The sequence below is a fragment of the Fistularia commersonii genome, chromosome 3, assembly GCF_037954325.1.
Source record: "Fistularia commersonii isolate RoL2024-O1a breed Wild chromosome 3, RoL_Fcom_v1.0, whole genome shotgun sequence".
Taxonomy (NCBI): domain Eukaryota; kingdom Metazoa; phylum Chordata; class Actinopteri; order Syngnathiformes; family Fistulariidae; genus Fistularia; species Fistularia commersonii.
Window position 1 is genome coordinate 3,551,815 of NC_141286.1, and position 20,423 is coordinate 3,572,237.

Here is a 20,423-nt window from a genome sequence, read left to right on the forward strand (position 1 = left end):
TTGGCTTCCATAGGATTAAGACAACAGGGTCCGGCTGGTTTTAAGAGACCAAAAAGGACAGAAGGCAAATCCCTTCAAAGGGGTCAGCATGGGTTAAAAGCAAAAAATAACCGATGGGAAGGCACATCATTTATGGGGAACTGATTGAAAACATTTCATTTGTGTTGGGCTTTTTATCTGTTTTTCTTCCGGTAAACACCCTTGAAAACCTCATGTAGAGATAAAGGTACTTCTTGGTCTTGCCGGTGTCTCGGGATCAGACGTAAAACTCGATGGATCTACACTTTAAAAGGTAAGGGGACATCTTAATTGTCTTATTAAGTTTATTAAGAATTTGAACAAATGCCGTTGTTGCTGACCTGTTAAGTGATCGCATTGAAAGTGGGCTGACTTTCTATTTGGTGGAAACAGCTGCACATTTTATGATCAGCCTGTGCCAAAGGTATTCAGTGATAACCCTCGCAGCCTCGGGGACTTTCCTCTCATCTCATAAATCCCTGTTTTGTATGACATATGCAATTAGATCTGTATTGCCACATCGGGCAATACGATGAACCGCAAGTTGCTCCCGGTATTCTGTTGAGCGCCTCGTACGGCAGCTCCGCCATCATCGGCGAGCGAGTGTGTCTGTGTGTGAATGAATGGCTTCATGGGAATTCCAGCGCCAAGTGCTTTCGAACGGCAAGGTGACGAAAGCGCCATAAGCTGCGACCATTTCCCAGGACTCGTTTTATGATTCGCGCCTTCGGAATTGACTGAAAATGCCTAAATATGAATGAATAAATGAATGCAATTTTTTATGACGCACATTTAGGACGTCCTTGTTAAATTATTATCATGGGCACCAAATTGTCAAACGTCTGAGCTTTGAGTTGTTTTTTTTTTTCCCCATATGTTTTGTTCAGTGTGAGATTAAACAGTAGCTCCTTGTACAGACTTATCCTCTATCAGAGCATGTTTTAAGCAAGCAGGACTAATTGGTCACGTCAAGAAATTAACAAAGAAAAAAACAAGTTCTTCCCTATCCTAAACACGGCTGCCGCAACTGAATTATGTAAAAGTTGGATGTTTTATTTATTGTGGTTGGATGGAGTGGTTTATCGGCTACATCATCACAAATACCCATTGATATTCAAGGGGATTAGTATCATCAGGAGTGTGTTTTATTCCTGCAAGACTGGCCTTTAAAACATCTCCTCAGGTGACAATTATCAGGCATTTAACTCATGTGACACAAACCAAAACACTCACATGTCGATTTTGTCGCGCACGCAGGGCAACAGAATGTGTCAGCAGAGAAAGGCGACTTTCGAATGACCATTACTGGATATTGTCGATATTTATATTAATATTGTTTATCTTCTTCATTTCCTTTCCACCGCTCCCTTCAGGGGTCACCAGTGTATCCTCTCCCTCCATCTAACCCTCGTTTCTCCACCTTTTTCTCTTACACCAACCAACTTCATATCCTTTTTCATCCCACCCATTAATCTTCCTCTAGGCCACGATTATTTTTGTAAATATATACCACTATATACAATGACTTTTTTTTTGATATATTATTACCAATTGGAGCTCAAATTGATTGTTGTTTTACATATTTCAAGAAAACAACATACCAGTAATGACTAATTCAGGAGTTCATGTGAAATGTTTCAGATGAATTTGGAATAATTTATTCATATTTTCAGTTATTGTTTCAAGTTTGGATTATGGCACTATTCCCATGGCACTATTCCCATTGTGTCGAGGGAATGAAGGCTGCGATAGTTCAGTTTATTTGTCTATCTCGAGCTATCTGATGAAGTTCCTTCACCGGATTTCCCACTTCATATTTATTATATAGAAGTATTTAATAGATATACTTATATGTGCATAACTGATGAGTTAGATGGAAGAAAACTTTTGTTATTCTGAATTTAATCCATTTGTGTCATGACAATACTGAAAAGAGCCCGGTTTAATCTACCAATCAGCTCCTAACCAAAAAACAGATCTAAATTTGCATATAGAGCACAGGTGCCCTTTTGTTTTGCATTTATATCTTTTTATTTTTTCCAGTGAATAATGGCCCGAGGCTTGTCATGTCACATATTTCCCCTCAGTTGTTGAAGTCACCGCAGCAGCCATGGTATTCAAGAAGGGTGTGTTTGGCCAGAGAAGCAACATTCTTAAAAGGTTAATCTTGGAGCACAAATAGTAGCTACTCAACTTCTGTGGGCAGATATTTTTTTAGGAACGACAAAACACTGAGTTGATCAAAGTTCATCAAACATTTAGACATACGATTCGCTCGTAAATGAGAAAATGAGTAACCAACATTTTTTTTGAATAAAAATAATAAGTCACAATTTCCAATTATAAAACACATTACATGACATATATAACTATATACATAAATATAATAATATCATTATAATCATAAAATATAATGTAATATAATTATATAATTTAATATAAGAATCATATATGATTATATAAATATGTAAATATAATTATGATTATATAAATATAATTATATATAATAATTTTCACAACATTGTATTTTTTTTAAACACACACACACATATATATGATTCACTTCTTTCTTTTTTCTTTTTATTTTACTCTTCATTTTCACAACTTTGATGCTGCTACCCCATGTGCCCCACAATTGTTAGGGCACAAAATTTTTTCTTTATACTAATTTTCTGATTCTGATATATAACATATAAAATCAGAAGGTGAATTTACCATTTAGAATGTTTGTGTGGCCAAAATGTCAATTACGTCAACTGGGGTTATGAGGAATAGAAGACTTGATCTGGTAAACAGCCCTCAAATTGGATGACAAAAGAGGTATCAAGAGACCCGGACCATTACTTTTAACATTTAAGAAAGCGCTGTTATTACAAAACATGATTAGGCAAAGCAGAAAAACAATGTGAAGATTTCTATGGCAAACAATGCAACTTTCAACTTCTGTGACCCTTGTCACCTGATTTACACTATGTTCAGGAACTAAGATTTTGCTGTAAAGAGCCACAGGCGTTGTGAGTCCTTGCTTTGTAACACAAGAATTCATTCGCTGTAATGAATCCTATGTTTCTATGTCATTCCGCCGCACCCTCTTGCACCGAAAGGTCGTTTAAGGTATAGTGGAAAGATGCAATGTCATATTTTCCTTTTTCACTTTGACATGTATCCCCACTTGATCTCCTGCACGCTTTTAAAACACGGATGTAACCTTCGTTTACATGTGCGTGTGGTTATTTGAGTGCGCCGTGGTTTCATGCGACAAGATCACATTTAACACCGCTCAGAAATCAGGGCACCAGGGTTTGCTCTTTGCCACCGGCTTTTTGTGATCCGCAGTGTATCTTATGTCCCGTTCAAACAAATATCTTTTCAGTCGGGTGAAGAATGATAAAGGGAGGAAGAGCTGCCAGCTGCCAATGACTGAACCAATAGATCTCTAGGAAACCTGTTGCAGCAGGTTGGGCTTTCACTGTACAGTATATCTTATTCCTGCCTGGACCAGTGCCGCACACACACGCACACACACGCACACACACACACACACACACACATGCGCGCACACACTCGCAAACACATACACAATGCAGATAATATTCTCTGCAGCCAAAATGTGAAACCAGCCCATCAACTGCTTAAACACACATTTCGACAGTCAATCTAATTGCAGCTCTGAGGAACTCAGAAGTTCAGCAAAGAGATTTTAGCTCTGCAAGGAGATATTGGATTGTAACCCTCAGAGAGCAGCTGTTTCTAACTGAGTTCGAGAGTTGGTAAGTTCATTTGATAATTTAGATTTGTCTATTTTCTTTTGCACCTTGAGATGAACCTATCTCGAGCTGTTTTCCTTTGCTGTCATCACTTATCGAATCTGTCACCTCGTGTTCTCTCTTATATCAACACAGCTCGGAGATAATGCAGCAAAGCGGTAGATCAACACAATAAAATGGAGTTCTAATGTTTCATATGCATATTCTTACAAACAAAATTAGATATTACAGCACATTCTATGATTTGGACAATTTTCAATACGCCAAATCACATAGCCGTCACATAGTTAAAACTGCATAATAATTAACTTACAACAGCAGGTAATTGTACATTAGGACCTGTCTGCGCTGCCTCATAGAGGTGCAAAAGGAGGATGTTGTTGGCACATGTTAGTGACATTCAGCATCTGGGACAGGCTGGGAATTTTTTTTTGTTTTTCCGCTTACATGTTGAAACACCTTGAAATAGGTAGTAAAAGTAATATCTGTTGAGCAGGCTTAAACTAGATGTTCAACAGTGATGAAAAATAGATGGGCACCAAGAATAACTGTCACCTCTTCAATTTTGGTTCAGATGTGCTGTCTGGTCAGTCTGCCATGTGTTTCCAAATCCGTGTAGAACACAAAACTGTCACAAGAGAATTTAAGTTTTACTGTTTTAGAATTAAATGTCTTACATTTATCTTTTTTGGCATACATATTTTTTGGAGTTAAGGTAATAGAGCATTTTCTGTGAGATTATATTAACTTGATTTATTCTTTTTTATATTCTCGGGTTCAAGTCAATATGTGCGGCTGGTGCGATGACATGCCCTAAAAGTGATAATGAGATTTAATGAGATTGTCATATGTAAGCACTGTAGCAATATAACTATTTAACTTAAATGTGACAAAAAAGGACAGGAAGGAAAAAGGACAATACTTGCTCTAATAATAAAAGTAATAACAATAACAACCACAATAATAATAATAATCACCATCACAACAAAAACAACAATAATAATAATAATAATAAAAATAATCTGCATCAAAATTATTATTAATATTACTATATCCTGAAATTTATTATTATTCTTATTTCAAGATTGTTATTTTTATCATCATCTTTATCCTTATCATTACTGTTAACATGAGGGCTACATGAGTCCTGAACCTCTGGATATTCTTGAAACTATTGATGAATACTTAAATTCTACCTCTGATGGACTAAAAGTTGTGGTCAACTTGTTTAATTTGCAATAAAGTAAAAAATAATAATAATTCTGACTTTCATTTTTGCTTGTTGCTGCATTTTCCACTTGACTTGGTGTAAGTGCCTCTGTCCGTGACTGGAAGCGGGTTTTCTGTCAAGCATTTGAGACAATTTGTTGTCATAGAGGTGAAAAGGCAATCTCTCAGCATTCACCTTGACACTTGAGCCTCCTCTCATACAGTAAGTACCAGGGCTGCTAATTGTTCCTGATTTCACAGATTTCACATTATCAGCCTCAGCGTTATTTGTCTTTATAAGACTGGGCAGCCACGGTTTGTTGGCAGTTTTAATGAGCGTGCTTTATGCCAGGGCTGAGGTTACCGTTAATGGAACGTGGGCCACGTGTCGCTCACTTCTGGTTGGATCAGATATCATCACTTTCAACTCCGAAAAAACTCCCCCAAATAGGCCCGCTCTTGTGTTTAAATGTTTTTAATGTACTTTTGAAAGATGACCTGCAGCGGCTCAGAATACTTTGTCAACTAATACCAATGGCTTCATCACATCAAGCAACGGCAGTTGAAGACGTCCCATATGGGTTGAAGTTGACAAACTTTGAGCAAATCGGGTCCGAATACAATGTTTTCTTCTTCAATTCTGTCCACAGGAGTGGATTTTGGTGTAAAATGTCCAACTCTGCAACATATAACCCCAACAGTCACCACTTGGCCCCTCAAGTCAACATGGATACCAACGAGTCCCGAGGGACATCATGCCGACAGATAGCACAACCTCAGGTAGTGACTCACTCATTCACTCACTCACTCACTCACCAATACTTAGAGACAAACAAGTGCTGGATGAAGTCCATGACCACTTTTTCTTGGCAAAAGACACAACAAAACATGATAAGACAAAGTTGGCTCATTATAACTCAAAACAAAGCTAAAGATGTCATGGAAATGTGATAGAAGGAGGAGGTTTTGCATGGCATCTCTGCACACTGGACAGCTGAAGGGCAACTGAAGGTATTCTTTTACCACCGATACCATCTTTTACCAAAACAACATTCTTTTACCATCACCACAATGTGGTATTCTTTTACCGCCAAGAGCTGCCTTGTGGCTAATTGAAGAGCGCACCAGCGATTGCTATATTAATGCCTCTCATCTGAGAGGTGAAACACCATAATAACATTTGACAAGGATGGGTGGGTTAGCGAACAGCACCACAGCAACATTGCATCACCACACGGTTTGTTTGCTGAAGGTGATCTGTTGAAGAGACTTCAACGTCTTGTCCAACATCACTTGTGTAACCGTACCTACAGTTGCGCTCAATGATCTTTTATATTAGGGTTGAACGTGTGCACCATCTATGTGATGCTAAATTCAATTACTGTCTCTCTCTCTCTCTGCTCCACATATAAAAACCAACTGGATACAGCTTTTGGGAAATTTTTAAGTCACCTAAATTTGACATGGAGTGTTTCCGGCCCCCCTTTGTGACTCAATCAACACAAAACACAAGCCACACATCTTGTAACTATTGTAGAGTCAAAGGTTTGCTACTTTTCCATGGAAGAGTATCACCAACATATGTCTTTATCTGACCCGTCAAGGAGCAGAAGAATCCTTGAAATTTTAATTCACTAAAATAAAACCAGGCACAAAAGCAGTGTTTTTTTGATTAAATAGAGTCATATGATCTTTGCAACGTTTAGATTGTTTGAAAAATAAGACCACATCTTCTTTACTTGAATCATGTAAAACGGTTGGTTAGTTAGTTGTGGTTTATGATTTAGTAATAGTGAAGAGACTTGAGGCAATGAGCTCTTTGGTTTGATTCCTTCAGGGCGCCTTCTTGTGTGGAGTTTGCATGTTCTGTGCGTCTGCCTGGGTTTCCTCCAGGTTTTCCGGTTTCCTGCCACTGTCACAAAAGATGCAGCAGATTCATTGAGTTAATTGACAACCCTGAACTGCCCAGACATGTGAATGAAAGAGTGAATGGTTGTATGTCTCTATATGTGGTCCTGTGATTGACTGGCGGCCGGTTTGGGTGAACCCAAACTTTACAGCTGGGATAGACTTCAGCCGCCCCCCTGACCTTGAATGTAAGATAAGTGGTATGAATAAGAACCGAATGAATAACTTAAGCTAATGTTAGATATCAGCCAAGCCATCACTGTCAGGTCACGCTCTCCTTCCATAAAGCAAAAGCTCTGCATATCATGTAAAACTGGAAACTATGTAAATTCAAAAGTAATGGTGGTAATTCCCAAGTATTAATGCATTACGTTTCTTCTTTAAACGATCATAAGGGAATGCCAGGATAACGTGTCCGCTTTCTTTCCCCTTGTCTAAACTGGAGTGTGTATTTATGCATTGAAACTAGTTCATATTAAACAACATGTAATAATATATTTCTATCCTAACGGTAACTCCACAGAATAACGATGGCAGTAATGTCTGCTTCTCACTGCACGAGAGCAACACTTTCAGCTTAAAGACCTCAGCTGTGAAGAGGGGCCTCAGCGTTGACAGGATTGCCGGTTCAGAGTCGGGTCAAGGCATCAGTGAATCATCCCGCTTCCAACCGTACCTGCGACAGTTCAGTGACGGCGCCTTGGCGGCAGGCTGCCTCCGATATTATTCATCGCCCCTCAGCTGCCTGCAGGAAGCGTGCGGCCTCGACTGTTACTCTCCGACACACAGCTCAAGCAACGATCCATCCATCAGCTGGAAACAATATGACAGCACTCAGGTTTCCAGACTCGGACTGAAATTTCATACATTGAAACAATTGCACGTCAGCGGTTTGGTCCATTTGTCTAAAGCCGGGGACACATGACACAACTTTCACCACCGTTACTTAATTCGAAAAGACCTGTAGTACACAGTAACCACCTGGTTTCAGCAGATTTTTTTTTATGGACACTCAAAGACGGGATCACAAAAGTTACTGACCGCGCCCGATGAGTGATCGCAGACTAGATGATCGATTAATCTCACTGCATCGAACTGTCGCGCAAATGTGACCATGTCTCTAAGAGTGACAGTTTGGAAGGTAAACCAGCATGTTGCTGTTTGTGCATCATCCTTGAATGATGCTTTTCCACCATTAGTGTGACACAGTTCTGCCTTTGCATTTTTTTTTTTTGTTGTTTTGATATTCCCACTATGTCCTGTCATCTTCTGATGCAATTTCCTGCCTCCTGTACCTTTTCATTGGCTGCTGGCTACACGTATTTGCAGTTGGGTTGGCAATCAACACACACACAACTCAACTCGGCTTGAAATTTCAAACATGTTTGATTGACTGCAATTGAAGACGGGTCTGTTTGCTTGACAGTCACTGATTTGGGTCTTTACCCCTCACACACGAACAAACGCCTGAACCATGCCAACAGTCCCAAACTAGTGCTGACTGGTACAGACTCAGGCAAAAAAAAAAAAAAAATCAGGCAAAAAAATCTTGTAGTGTGTCCTCGGCTCAAGATGAGAAGCTAAAGAATTGACATTTGCACAAATATTAACTCCAAAATCATCTGTTTTCTGGCTTGTGTATTGATGTACTAACTGGCTTGCTTTATTAAATTTAGCACTGTTCAAATACAGAGGGACCAGCTGGACCAAGACAGGGATCCTATTTTCACTTTCAGAGCTGTCCGCCCTATGGCTCATCGAGTTCCCTTCAGGAGGTGAGAATGTGACGGCGGGATCACGTTATATGCCAAGCTTATCACAATGGCAATAATTGGTGAACACAAAAAAAGTAGGTCGTCCATATTTTGAATGTGTGTGTGTGTTTTCTCTTCAGGTGTCATCTGCGCTGTTCTCCATTAATGAAGAATCCAACAGCTCGAAATATTCATTCGAAAGGCTCTCCAGTCAAGGAAATCAAAGGAATTCAATGCAGGCCGTTTTTCCGAAGCCAATTTACTCGTACAGGTGACAATCACAAGTCTAATGGACGGCACTGACTTCCCCTTATTTTCAATTACCTAACTGAAAAACCATATAAAAGTTGTGCCGTTGTGATATCATAACAACAGGAAAAACTTCATCGTAGGGTTGCACAATATGTGGGAGGTCTGTGCAACAGGTTTCCAGTTCCTCTTTCTCACCTGCCAATAACAAAATGGGTAAAGAGTAGCTGAGCTTGACTGAGACACAGTAGTTGTCTTCAAAATCATGATTTTTAAGTGTCATGTTCAAGTGGTTGCGGTCAGATGAAGCCTTTTTATTCTACCAATTCAGTCTGATGAATTCTATATATACAATAAATTAATGTACTGTACCCTAGTGAAAGGAAGCAAAAGATATGAAGACAAATGAATTGAAAATAAGCAACTGTTTACTAATATGCTGATCTGTCCAAATGGACAACATTCTCGTATAACACATACCTGAAATGAAGGGGAATAAAGTACTTGAATTATGATTGGAGTGAATTAAAAAAAAAAAATCCAAATAGATAAATATGTATTTAGAACATACATTTCATGGTGACAGAGTAAGAGAAACTATGATTTAATGTTGATGATGATAATAATGATTTTAATTGGACAGCACGAATCAACTAATGATTTTTTTTGTTTGACACCTCCTGACAGCCAGGAGATGAATTTAAAAAGGTATTAAAGAGTTGGCTCGGAAACTGCATGAGATCAAGAAAAGATCTGACAAGCTGTGAACCAGAATGTGACACTTGAAATAAAATGTCAACTAATAGTACAGGTGACAATATGAGGGCGGAGCTGACAATCAAAATAGTTTGCAAAACGCAGACAAACAAAGAAAGTTAAACCAAACAGGGCATTAGAGATAAAACACAATTATTAGGCAAAGCACAAGGTAAAGAAAATGTGAACACATTAGTTAGTACAGACGATGGCAAGCAGAATAAGACCACGTTAAACACTGACCAATGTATCAAAAATAGAAACTTCACGGTCTAAAATAATGATTGTTCCTAAGTTTTGTTCAAATAATTATATAAAGGCTGCTAATTATTCAATGATCATATGACATCTTGTGATTGCTGTTGGCACGCACTTTGGCTGAAAGAAAGGCCATCCCAATGTGCCTAAGTTTGATATTATTACTTAACTGATCTCTGGAAACACAAGGACACATGCATGTTATCTTAAGGTACACATTGAAGGGCTGAACATATTCACTCATTGCTTTTTGTAAATGCAAAATGTCAGCGTAAACAATCCCTTTTACTAAGGATGACGTATGTAGTTTTCCACAGAAATAACTGATTTGGCAACTGTTGCTTGAATTATGACACTGACTTCATTGTATTCAAATGACTCACAGCTGCATTCAGGAGCAAACTGACAAATCAAATGAATAAATGTGATCTGAAAATACCTAGGTCAACTTGTCCATATCATGGGGCATGTCCAGTGTCCATTCATTCTGTCCATTCCCTCACTTTTTGTGGTCTTACCCAGATTCTGTGGAAAACACTTGCAGCATCATGTTTGCTTTGGGGTTTAAAAGCACCAGGAAACATGCACAAAATAGTCGTTCTTGGGTTGAATATCATCAGAACTACACAAATCCACGCTGCTGTTATAGTTGCCTCATAGACTGTAACTTGTCTTTTTCGTCAATTTTGTAAAAAATAGTGATGTTATTTTCAAAATCAATTTGTAATATGTCTCATGTTATTGTCTTTACTGCAGCATTCTGATCTTCATGGCTCTGAAAAACAGCAGAACGGGAAGCCTACCCGTCAGTGAGATCTACAGCTTCATGACTGAACACTTCCCTTATTTCAAGGTACCCCACCTTCAGGCTTTTTTTATTCCATGTAAAATTCAAACAAACGAAGGACTCTTTCAACAATAGTGTCCTGCGAAAACACAAATATTTAATATAAGTATACCAATCAATGGATATTACTGTTATTATGGAAATAGCATGAAAAAAATGTGACTATCTCTAATACTTTTGAGTATCTCATTTGAGAATCTCATACATGCAAAATAGAAACATTATAAACTATGTTATCCCCTAAAGGCCACTAGAAGTACTGCAAAGGTTGAGGTATTCAAAAGCATTAATGAAGAAAGGAAGAAATATGTGCAGAAATAAGTCAGTTTTAATTAGTTATAATTCAGGCATAATTGTGCATTCATATGTTGATTTCTGATTAAAAAAAAAAAGCAATGGAGAGGACAGGGATGGAGAACCTAGCAAGTAAGCAAAATAAGTGTAACATTGTGCATTCATATGTTGATTTCTGATTAAAAAAAAGCAATGAAGAGGACAAGGATGGAGAACCTGACAAGAAAGCAAAATAAGTGTAATATTGTGCATTCATATGTTGATTTCTGATTAAAAAAAAAAGAAAAAAAAAGTAATAGAGAGGACAAGGATGGAGATCCTGATAAGAAAGCATAAGTGTAACCAGTCCGCTGTGGCTGCGACACCCCAGAGGAAATACTAAGTATTACACCTTCACACCAACCATACACAAGCAAACTTTTGGGGAATTAACTTTACACAAAACATAGCAAGATAAAAATGGCAAGTTTTATTCCCTGCACGCCAACAGAAGCCACAGCACAGACCAAACTAAATGTAGAAATAAAAAGACAGTAAAATGAACACCATAATAAAATGGAGGTGGTTTCACAATATAACCGGAGCTACAGGACAGATTCGCGGGCACCTGATGGCCTACAGTTTAACACATACTAAACATCACTAAGTTGAGGGTTTTAAAGTGTTATAATCACGAAATAATGGTGGGAAAAACACAGTGACTCCACGAACTATCTTGACTTGTGTACTTTGTCTTAGCTTTCCAACCAGGTCAGCGCAAAGAAATGGCTAGTAACCTCTGTTAAAGTTCAGTCCCTCAGGAAAATTATTCTAAAGTGCCGTTTTCCCTCTGTTTCACCTTTAACTGAATTTAAGTCGCTAAAATCCAAGACGAGAACTTTATCTTAGTGTGCTGTTTCCCACCGCCGGCACAGCGAAGCGGTACAGAAACTTACCTTTCGGCGTTTTGCCGCGAATGAAGTTTAAAAACAAAAAAAAAAAGGAATCCGTGCCGTGTACTTCCGGTATTACGTCATGTCACATGACCAGAAGGAGACCTCAAAATTAAAAGCCAAGTTTTTCCCGTCTCATATAATATAATATAATATAATATAATATAATATAATATAATATAATATAATATAATATAATATAATATAATATAATAAAATATAATATAATTAACGTATGTTATGTTTTTACATATTTATCTTTATTGATCAGGAATTGAGAGTAATGTTAAAAACTGCATTTGAGTATACTTTAAATGTGCAAAATTAATAATGATCAAATTTAAATATTAGTAAAGTAATATTTTACTTTTAATCACATCTTAATAGTTTGTCAGAATGTGTCAATTTGACTGAATTTGTTTATTAACAAAATAAACGCCAAGAATAGAATATCTGTTCTGTACATTCATTAAGTATAAATGTCAGTTTCAATTACTTGCCAGTGCTATTTATTCCACTTGATATATGTATTTTTTATTTGGTGCATATTCTCCCGCTGTCAAATATTTGAAGTAGTCTATGAGGAATGAAATGGACATGCATTTAAATTGTGGTATGTCTCCGAGGAACTTTTTTTTTATTTGTATCTCTTCCCACTACAAGAACTGTTAGCAGCTGCCTTTCATTTTACGGTGTTTCTAATGGCAAACTGGCTTTCGCTGCCATTGTTGCAGAAGCTGTTGATAGTAAAGAAACAATATAGAGATCCTGGACTTGTGAGCAGGCAGTTGCAGCTACAGATCATTTGGTTTGCAGGGTGAAAGTGTGAGGTTATACAAGGCCATATAATTAGAAACAAGGCGTGTCTTTGTGCATGTATGTGGAGGAAGTGTATTTTGTCATTTGGGGAATCAAGTCCGACAGGTAAAGGAGACTAAATTTACCATTACATGATTAAATCATCCTGTCAAAGCTAGTTTTAATCCCACGAAGCATATGCAGGTGAGAGCGCCCGGTCCAATCTTTGATTGTCAGAAATGTGACAAATTTCTGGTGGATTTTGGTTTATCTGTGAAAACAAAAAACAGTTCAGACCTACTTTGGGAACAAGTTGATCAGGCTGATGACTTCACCTTGCATGACTGCTGTCCTGACAACAAACTTGGAATACTTTGTAAACATTAACGGGGCCATTGAACCATCCTATCAAAGCTACTGGACAACAGCAACGATGCTGAGACAGATGCAGGTTCTATTCACAAAAAGAAATAGCTCTTGAAAAGATAACAATAAGTTTACAACATTGATATCTTTGCAGCGGTGCGCTCCCAGACAGAGACCTTAGATGTTGAGACCTGTTGGTCCAAATCTCCCAGTTTTGGATTTACTGCTCGGAGGTCTCCAAACACCACTGGTGCCGCTTTTCACTGTTACTTGTTGTTCACAACTATGTTTCAACTATGTTTGTCTTTTCCGCTGGCTAAGGTATGTTCTCATCTTGGGTGTTTGATGAAGAAACGGTGTAATGTTCTTCTTATGCTGAACTTGGAATGAAACCCTGCAAACAGCATTCGAAGTTTTACTTTTCTTGATATCAGTAGTTTCTTTGGCAAGGTTACTATATTGGATGGATAGCTGAGGATCAGAATATTATACGTGTTGATCACATGGAGTTGAACTTTCTTATCCTTGTTGGTCCCAACCCGCACATATCCTGCCTATTTTTGTTTTATTCTTATCATAGCTATTGTCACTCTATTTATATTATATTGTGGTTTAGTTCTGGTTGTGTATTTTTCACCCTGATGTTGTTGCTGTCTATGTATTCATTGATGTCTTGCTATCTTCTGTCTCTCTATTTATATATATATTCATATTTATTTTCCTTTTTTTATTTTTATGCTGCTGTGACAAAGAAATTTCCCCTATGGGGATCAATGAAGTTTATCTTATCTTAACCACATTTTACTATTCAATCAATAGAATGACATTTGATATCATCATATATCATTTAAGTGTTTGGCATTAATTTTTAAGCTTTCATTTAGTTAATTCCTGCAATGCCCAGGCCGGTCTTTCTGACATTCACGACCCACGCGACAGCTTTCCAAACCAGTGGCTGGTAATTGTCATAACTCTTCATATTGCTAACTCTTGGGGCGTTTGGGGTTTCATCTCGACCACTAATGGGGTAGAAGCCATTTATTGGCCTGTTTTTGGATGAAATCAGACTCTTAATAGGGTTTCTTTATTATAAAGACTGTCCATCCATGGGTTAACCTCCGAGGATTCATCCCATCCATCATCAGCTGCTTTGGTTCCTGCTGCCAGGTGCTCACGGAGGCGCCTGATGCTGTCAAACTCTTTATACGCGATACCCTTTTTTGGATGTCAGCCATTGAAATGGTTAGTGGATCTTGTTCTGGGAGATTCCTCTTAGAACCAGTGGCCGCTGAGCATCGATGTTACGTGATGCCTCCTTCCTTCACGTGCTCCTTGAGCCGTTGGCGGATCTGTTTTCATTTTAGCCATTGAGAAAAGACTGAGATGTTTCAGTCGAGAACAACCTATTTATTCTTCTCCTTCTCTCGAGTAGCTGTTGAGACAAGTAGCCCGAGCTCCACCAGGAATGGACACTTTGTTGTACTTCTTGAATATTCCTTTTTTTCTCCACGCTTTTCTGAGAGTTGACCAGCATCTCTCTATGTTGCCTTGTTCTTTTTCTCCCGGGAGCGTCATCTTGTGGCCAAGCTTTTCAAGGATCTCTGTTGCTAAAGGTATTCAGCAGCTCAATGTTTGATGTTCTCAGTTATGGTCTACACACCTTCTGGTTCAGGGAGTATCCTTTTGATACCGAATCTCAGGTGTAGTCCAAACTGTAGTCCTGGCTCCCTCATGCTGTTACAAGATAGTTGTGCATTGTCAATCATTAGTTGTGATTGCAGTGGTCATTGGTAGATGTTAACCAATGTGCTAGAAGATGGTATAGTTTAAATAGCATTCAAAAAGGTGCAGAGCTTTTTCTCTTTGGATATGTTTAAACACCAGCCTACCTGTCCACGCAGACCAACACCTGCAGTGATGTTAAACCTAAGTCCCAAACAATGAGACCAAGTGTTAAACTATGTCAAATTCACGTTAAAAATCAAATGCTCTTTTATCGATCATCTGCCTCTTGTTCTGTGGTGGGAGTGACACAATGTTTCTACTCTATATGCATAAGTTTTCACATCTTAAATTTATTTTCCATTAAGATATGTATTCGAAAAACGTGCAAATGTCCGATCCTTATCTTGAAAATCTTGACTGGTGTTCATGTTCTTATGAGTCACCTTAAAGCTTTAGAAATGCATACATCTCAGTCACTTTCCTTTTCAGACAGCCCCCGACGGATGGAAGAACTCCGTACGACACAACCTCTCCTTGAACAAGTGTTTCGAGAAAGTGGAGAACAAAAACGGAAACTCATCACGTAAAGGCTGTTTGTGGGCCCTCAACCCCACCAAAGTGGGAAAAATGCAGGAGGAGCTGTACAAGTGGCGGCGCAAAGACCCCATCACTGTTCGGAAGAGCATGGCCAGACCAGGTCAGACCAGGGAGCATCTTGACTGCACTTTACTGTTGAAAAAATGATGTATCTATTGACTCAGATGTACTAAGATCTGCCATGAGACAGGTAGAAAATATATATAATATTATTTTTTATTAATTATAAATTAATTGATATATTCAACTTTTTTATATATATTTTTATATGTATATATATATATATATAAAGCATAAATATATTTTATGTATAAAATATATTAAATAATATATAAAGTAGTTAGATAATATGTAAAATAAAAAAATACATTTATATATAGAAATATCTTATTTATTTTAAAAATATATTTTAGATATTTCAACTTTAGACTTTTCTATTTATTTAAAAATTCGTTGGATATTGAATTGTACATATATGTGACCCCATGACTGAGCAGCTCAGGCCGAACCCTGTCCTTCACCCAATGACATGGTAGGCATAGATTACAGAAAAATAATGTAGAAAATAAACAAGTTAATGAATGAATAAATGAATATTTTCTTAAATACATTAAGATAAAAATTAATAGCTGTTTTAAAACATTTTACAATGAAGATATATTTTAATGGGCAATTTTGTGTGTGAACAGTAACACAAGTTATTCCAGTTATGACATGTAATAAGATGAATACACTTTATTTTCAGCTCTGGTTTTTGTTTCTGACTGGTAAGACAGTGATGACAACGCCGCATTTCTCAAATTGGGAAAAAAAAAGAAAGTTATGTAACAAATTTCGCAGGACATTCCATATTAATATGGTAGAATTTAAATGGAAAAAAGGGCCGTCACAATCGCTTCAATAATTTTGCTCTTGCAGCTTAATAGACTTCTGTAAAAAAATCGTGATTGAGAAAAATATCTCTAAATATCGGAAAGCGGGATTTTCATTGTTATATTGATTTTTGTCCTCCTGCAGAAGTTCTGGCCCGCCTGCTGGGAGAGAAGCCGTCTAAACTACGGTCCCTGGTGTCTTACAACCCGAACGACGCTCCAAAACCCAAATGCTGCGTCCAAACACAGATGCCGCAAACTGATCAACCCGATCAGCTCTCACATTCACATATTTCTCCACCCCTGCAGCAGCAACTCTCCTGCTTCCTTCCCACCAACCACAGCGACAGTCCCTTCCCCATGTCCTCACCCAGCGGACGGCAGCCCACCTTCCATGGAAGCGTGAACTCACCCGTAGCGGGGAAGTCGCCCCCGACTTGTGGCGCCGCCCTAAAGGCCGAGTGCGGCGTCGGGCCTCGGAGCATGGAGGACCTCCAGGTGGAAGAGGCCACATATGATGTGGACGCACTCAACCCCAGCCTCATTGACCTGCATTGGCAAGGTAAAACAGAACTGTTTTGTGTCGAGTGAATGTTTTTAATGTTATGACCAATCACGTCACGATGAATGCTATGGATTGAACTTTGCTACAAGCTACATCAAAACAATAATAAAATCTCTCCACATATCTTAGTTGGTATAAAATTGTAAAGAAAAACTTTTCACGAGTAGGTTGCCATTTTTGTTTAAGTCCGGGCGGTGACATCACGGGGTTGCTCTGGACTCGGTTCCATTCATTTTAGATAACGCAGAAGATAGAAGTCGAAATGAGCTCCAAAATGAATACGAATTAAGGGGCGATAATCGGGAAAAGTCGCAAGTGTGTGTGGCGACTGCGTTGCTATGCTAACTGAGAGAGTTTTGCTGTAAGGAGCTCCGCTTTTTGTCATCGTCCGCCCGACCTGCTGTGTTTACTGACTGGGTGACTCATCGTCAGCTTCGACGTGGCCGGTCTTTCATCATCACGTGCTTCTTCTGCAGTAGCAGGTTGCAGAAGAACATCCAGCCTCTCCTGCCTGTGGGGTTTCCTCAAGCGGGCTTCACTCGTTTCCCGAGGAGCTTTTGCATGCTTGTGAAAGAAAACTGCAGGCGAGGCTTTAGGCTCTAGTGTTCATTTAAAACTGGCAGCACCGGTGAGCTCTTTCAGCAGCTTGGCTTGGCTGAATATGTCAAATGCATCCGGCGGCGGATCCATAGGAAGTTGTGCACGTTCACAAGCAATTTCCCACTGCTTTCTTCTCTTCTTGTCCCCTGGAAAGCTGTGTAGACTAGTATCACTCCTGTTAACTGAACCAAAAGCAGCACAACGTGGCATTATTACCATATGTACGGTACCGTGCCGAGTTAAAGTTAGCACTAGCGTAAAGCCAAAGTTAACACAGAACAACCCGTTTATGTCAACAACCCAGAATGCATTGCGCGAGCAAAACAATGGCTGTGCACCTAGTTAAAATATGTCATAAATTTCAATTTTTAAAGGAATTACAATTGTTCTTGCTCTAATAACAACACATTCTAGTATGAGCCAAGGTGGGATTTCCCTTTAAAAAAATAGAAAAGAAAAAAAAACAGCGTTAACTGTGCCTGACACAGTTATGTAAATGTAAGACAGGATTTACAAAAGCAAAGATTTCAAAATAAAAGAAGAAAATATGAGTTATTTATGGTAGCCTGCTTTGATCACACTTTATAGTTTTATCTGTATTTCTTATCCCCCCCCTTTTTTTTTTACTGTTTTTTACAATTCCTACTATTATTTCTTATTGTTATGCTTTACTTGAAACTTTGGCACAACAATTTCTTTCGGGACAAATAAAGTTGTTCTTATTTGTATAAGTCAATTCATTTTAGAGGCATCAGTGGAATATATATGTTTTTTTTAATTAATCTTTTGCAATCAATCATTCTTTGATTATATTTCAGCTTTGAAGGAGGAAACAATGAGCGAGCGCCCTCTTAACAAATCGCTGGGAACATATAAGGGCAGAGCATGTTTCTCTTGTACTTTCTCAATGTTACTGTTCGTGCAAGAACTTCATGATAGAATGACTTATTTAAAAAAAAAATTGCGGGGGTTCTGATGAAACTAAAACTGTTCAAAGAGTGTTTGCATTACAAAAAAAACTCAAAATCATTCTTTCCCCTTAAATTAAAAATGTAGAAGCTTATAATTTTGCAGCTTTCAGGGCAAATTAGCTTGAGCCCGTGCAGAAACAACAAACCTTTTGGTAACGCCGACGGGCTTCGGGATTTTTGTTATTGCTGTTTCACTCTCCCACGTGCTTCGGTTTCTAGGTAACCTGTGGGAGGAGTTGAGAGAAGATAGCCTGGCATCAGACTCACCGGTCGTCGTCGCCTCCTCCGTCTCCACCGCCACTCCTTCGTCCCTGCAGGAACCCTGTTTCCAGGACGCGGTCGGTCAGCGTAAGGCAGAAGACACGGGTCGAGGAGAGAGGTTTGAGCAGCTTGGCCGTATAAACGGACTGCATCCTGGATTTTATTCAGGGGTGAACAATTTGTCTGGGTATCTGACCTCCTGCACTGCATCCATCTCTCTAATGTAAACACAGATTGCTTAGCAATCTCCGCTCACTGCCCTTTCAGATACTCTGTGGCGGTATTAGATTAGATTGTCTGATATTTAACTCCCGAAACCTCTATTTGTCATTTGGGGGATAAACTGTGGAGGATTTGATGATAAACAATTCACCTAATGGACTCAGAGCCCTTAAGAAGAACAAGTTCTTGTGTCTTTATTGTGGCAATATAATGATTTTTTTCCCCCCGGAGGTGATACTTGTCATATGAGCAGGTTGCTATATATCTGCACATTGCAACTACTTTGTTACCAAGTGATGTTAGGTTGTTATGACATAGTAATCGGTATGTTAAATCCTGATAATTATTATGTGTCAACATGACAAATATGTATGCGTCAGTTAGTAAAGATTGAGTATGCAGAAGAGGCCAAATGTCACAGGTATTTCAGTTGCTGGTGACCTATAACTCATGTTAGGACATTTAACTGGCTTGCATTTTTTGTCCGATAACAGATTTTATTGAATGTATCTGTTTTTCAACAATATGACTTATATTGGATTTAACCCTCCGCCTTAAAACGACTTCTAGACTGATTTAAAATTGTTCTCAAAATGAGACTTTTAATATTAGTTAAAGGGTCGCTGTGTGTGTAATAATAAGAATTATATGTTTGTTTTTTCCATATTGCAGTTGAAGATTGTCATATGTGCTTTTGTATCAGGACACCATCTGCAATCCCACTGACTTTTTAATTATAATTTTTTAAAATATCCTCAACCCAATTAAGATGACTATTTCAAGGGTATTCAATCTAATGCCACTGAAGAAAGAAGCCAGAGGTTGGTGTTTAGTCCCTCTATCTCCTCTTGGAAAAATAACAAGGTATTGTCAAAATATTTATGAAAATTTGAACCATTTGAAGAATCAAATAAAAATGTCACTAAATAAACATGTGGCCAGTTTATTGTATATAAAAAATAAATAAATAAAAAGATTTAAAAGAAAGAATCAGTTGTTGTGTTCATGGTTGTTTGCCCCCAGAAATATGCTGACATGTGACATCATTTCGCGCAGTCATAACTGTTGCCATGGCAACAGTGTAGGAAGGTATTTGTAACCCAAGATGGCAGCAGATATCCTTTAACAAACTACTTAAACCTTCCCAACTACTGTAAGAGTTGTGAAATTTTTTTGGGTATAATGAAAGTACATATTTTATCTATGTAATGTAAACACCCACTTTTTTATGTAAAAGAAGTTGTACATTAAAAAAAACTTAATTGGAATTAATCTCTAAATGATGAAATTCATTTTAAGGCGACTATTGACCTGCCACCAGTTGCTAATAATTCTTGATAAAGATATATATATATTTATATATATACAAACAAACATACAGTTTTAGTCTGTGTGTGTGTGCGTGTGTGTGTGTGTGTGTGTGTGTGTGTGTGACTGTATGTGTGAATGTGTGT

General features: G+C 38.2%; 1 protein-coding gene across 1 annotated transcript; it reads left to right on the forward strand.

Annotated features, from left to right (window-relative positions):
* The first annotated feature begins 3,587 nt into the window (after window positions 1-3,587).
* Window positions 3,588-19,880, forward strand: foxn1 (forkhead box N1). Its single transcript, XM_086178366.1, has 9 exons — window positions 3,588-3,788; window positions 5,645-5,774; window positions 7,426-7,740; window positions 8,579-8,677; window positions 8,797-8,927; window positions 10,676-10,772; window positions 15,371-15,578; window positions 16,496-16,912; window positions 18,706-19,880. Exons 2-9 carry the CDS (start codon window positions 5,664-5,666, stop codon window positions 18,972-18,974), a joined length of 1,647 nt encoding a protein of 548 aa, XP_086034492.1. The 5' UTR covers window positions 3,588-3,788; window positions 5,645-5,663; the 3' UTR covers window positions 18,975-19,880.
* The last annotated feature ends 543 nt before the right edge of the window (window positions 19,881-20,423 follow it).

Excerpts from the sequence above, each read along its gene's own strand:
- foxn1 (XM_086178366.1), top strand. The coding sequence starts at position 5,664 with ATGTCCAACTCTGCAACATATAACCCCAACAGTCACCACTTGGCCCCT. Across the intron at positions 5,775-7,425 it reads GACAGATAGCACAACCTCAG|AATAACGATGGCAGTAATGT; the intron begins GTAGTGACTCAC and ends GTAACTCCACAG. Across the intron at positions 7,741-8,578 it reads AACAATATGACAGCACTCAG|CACTGTTCAAATACAGAGGG; the intron begins GTTTCCAGACTC and ends TATTAAATTTAG.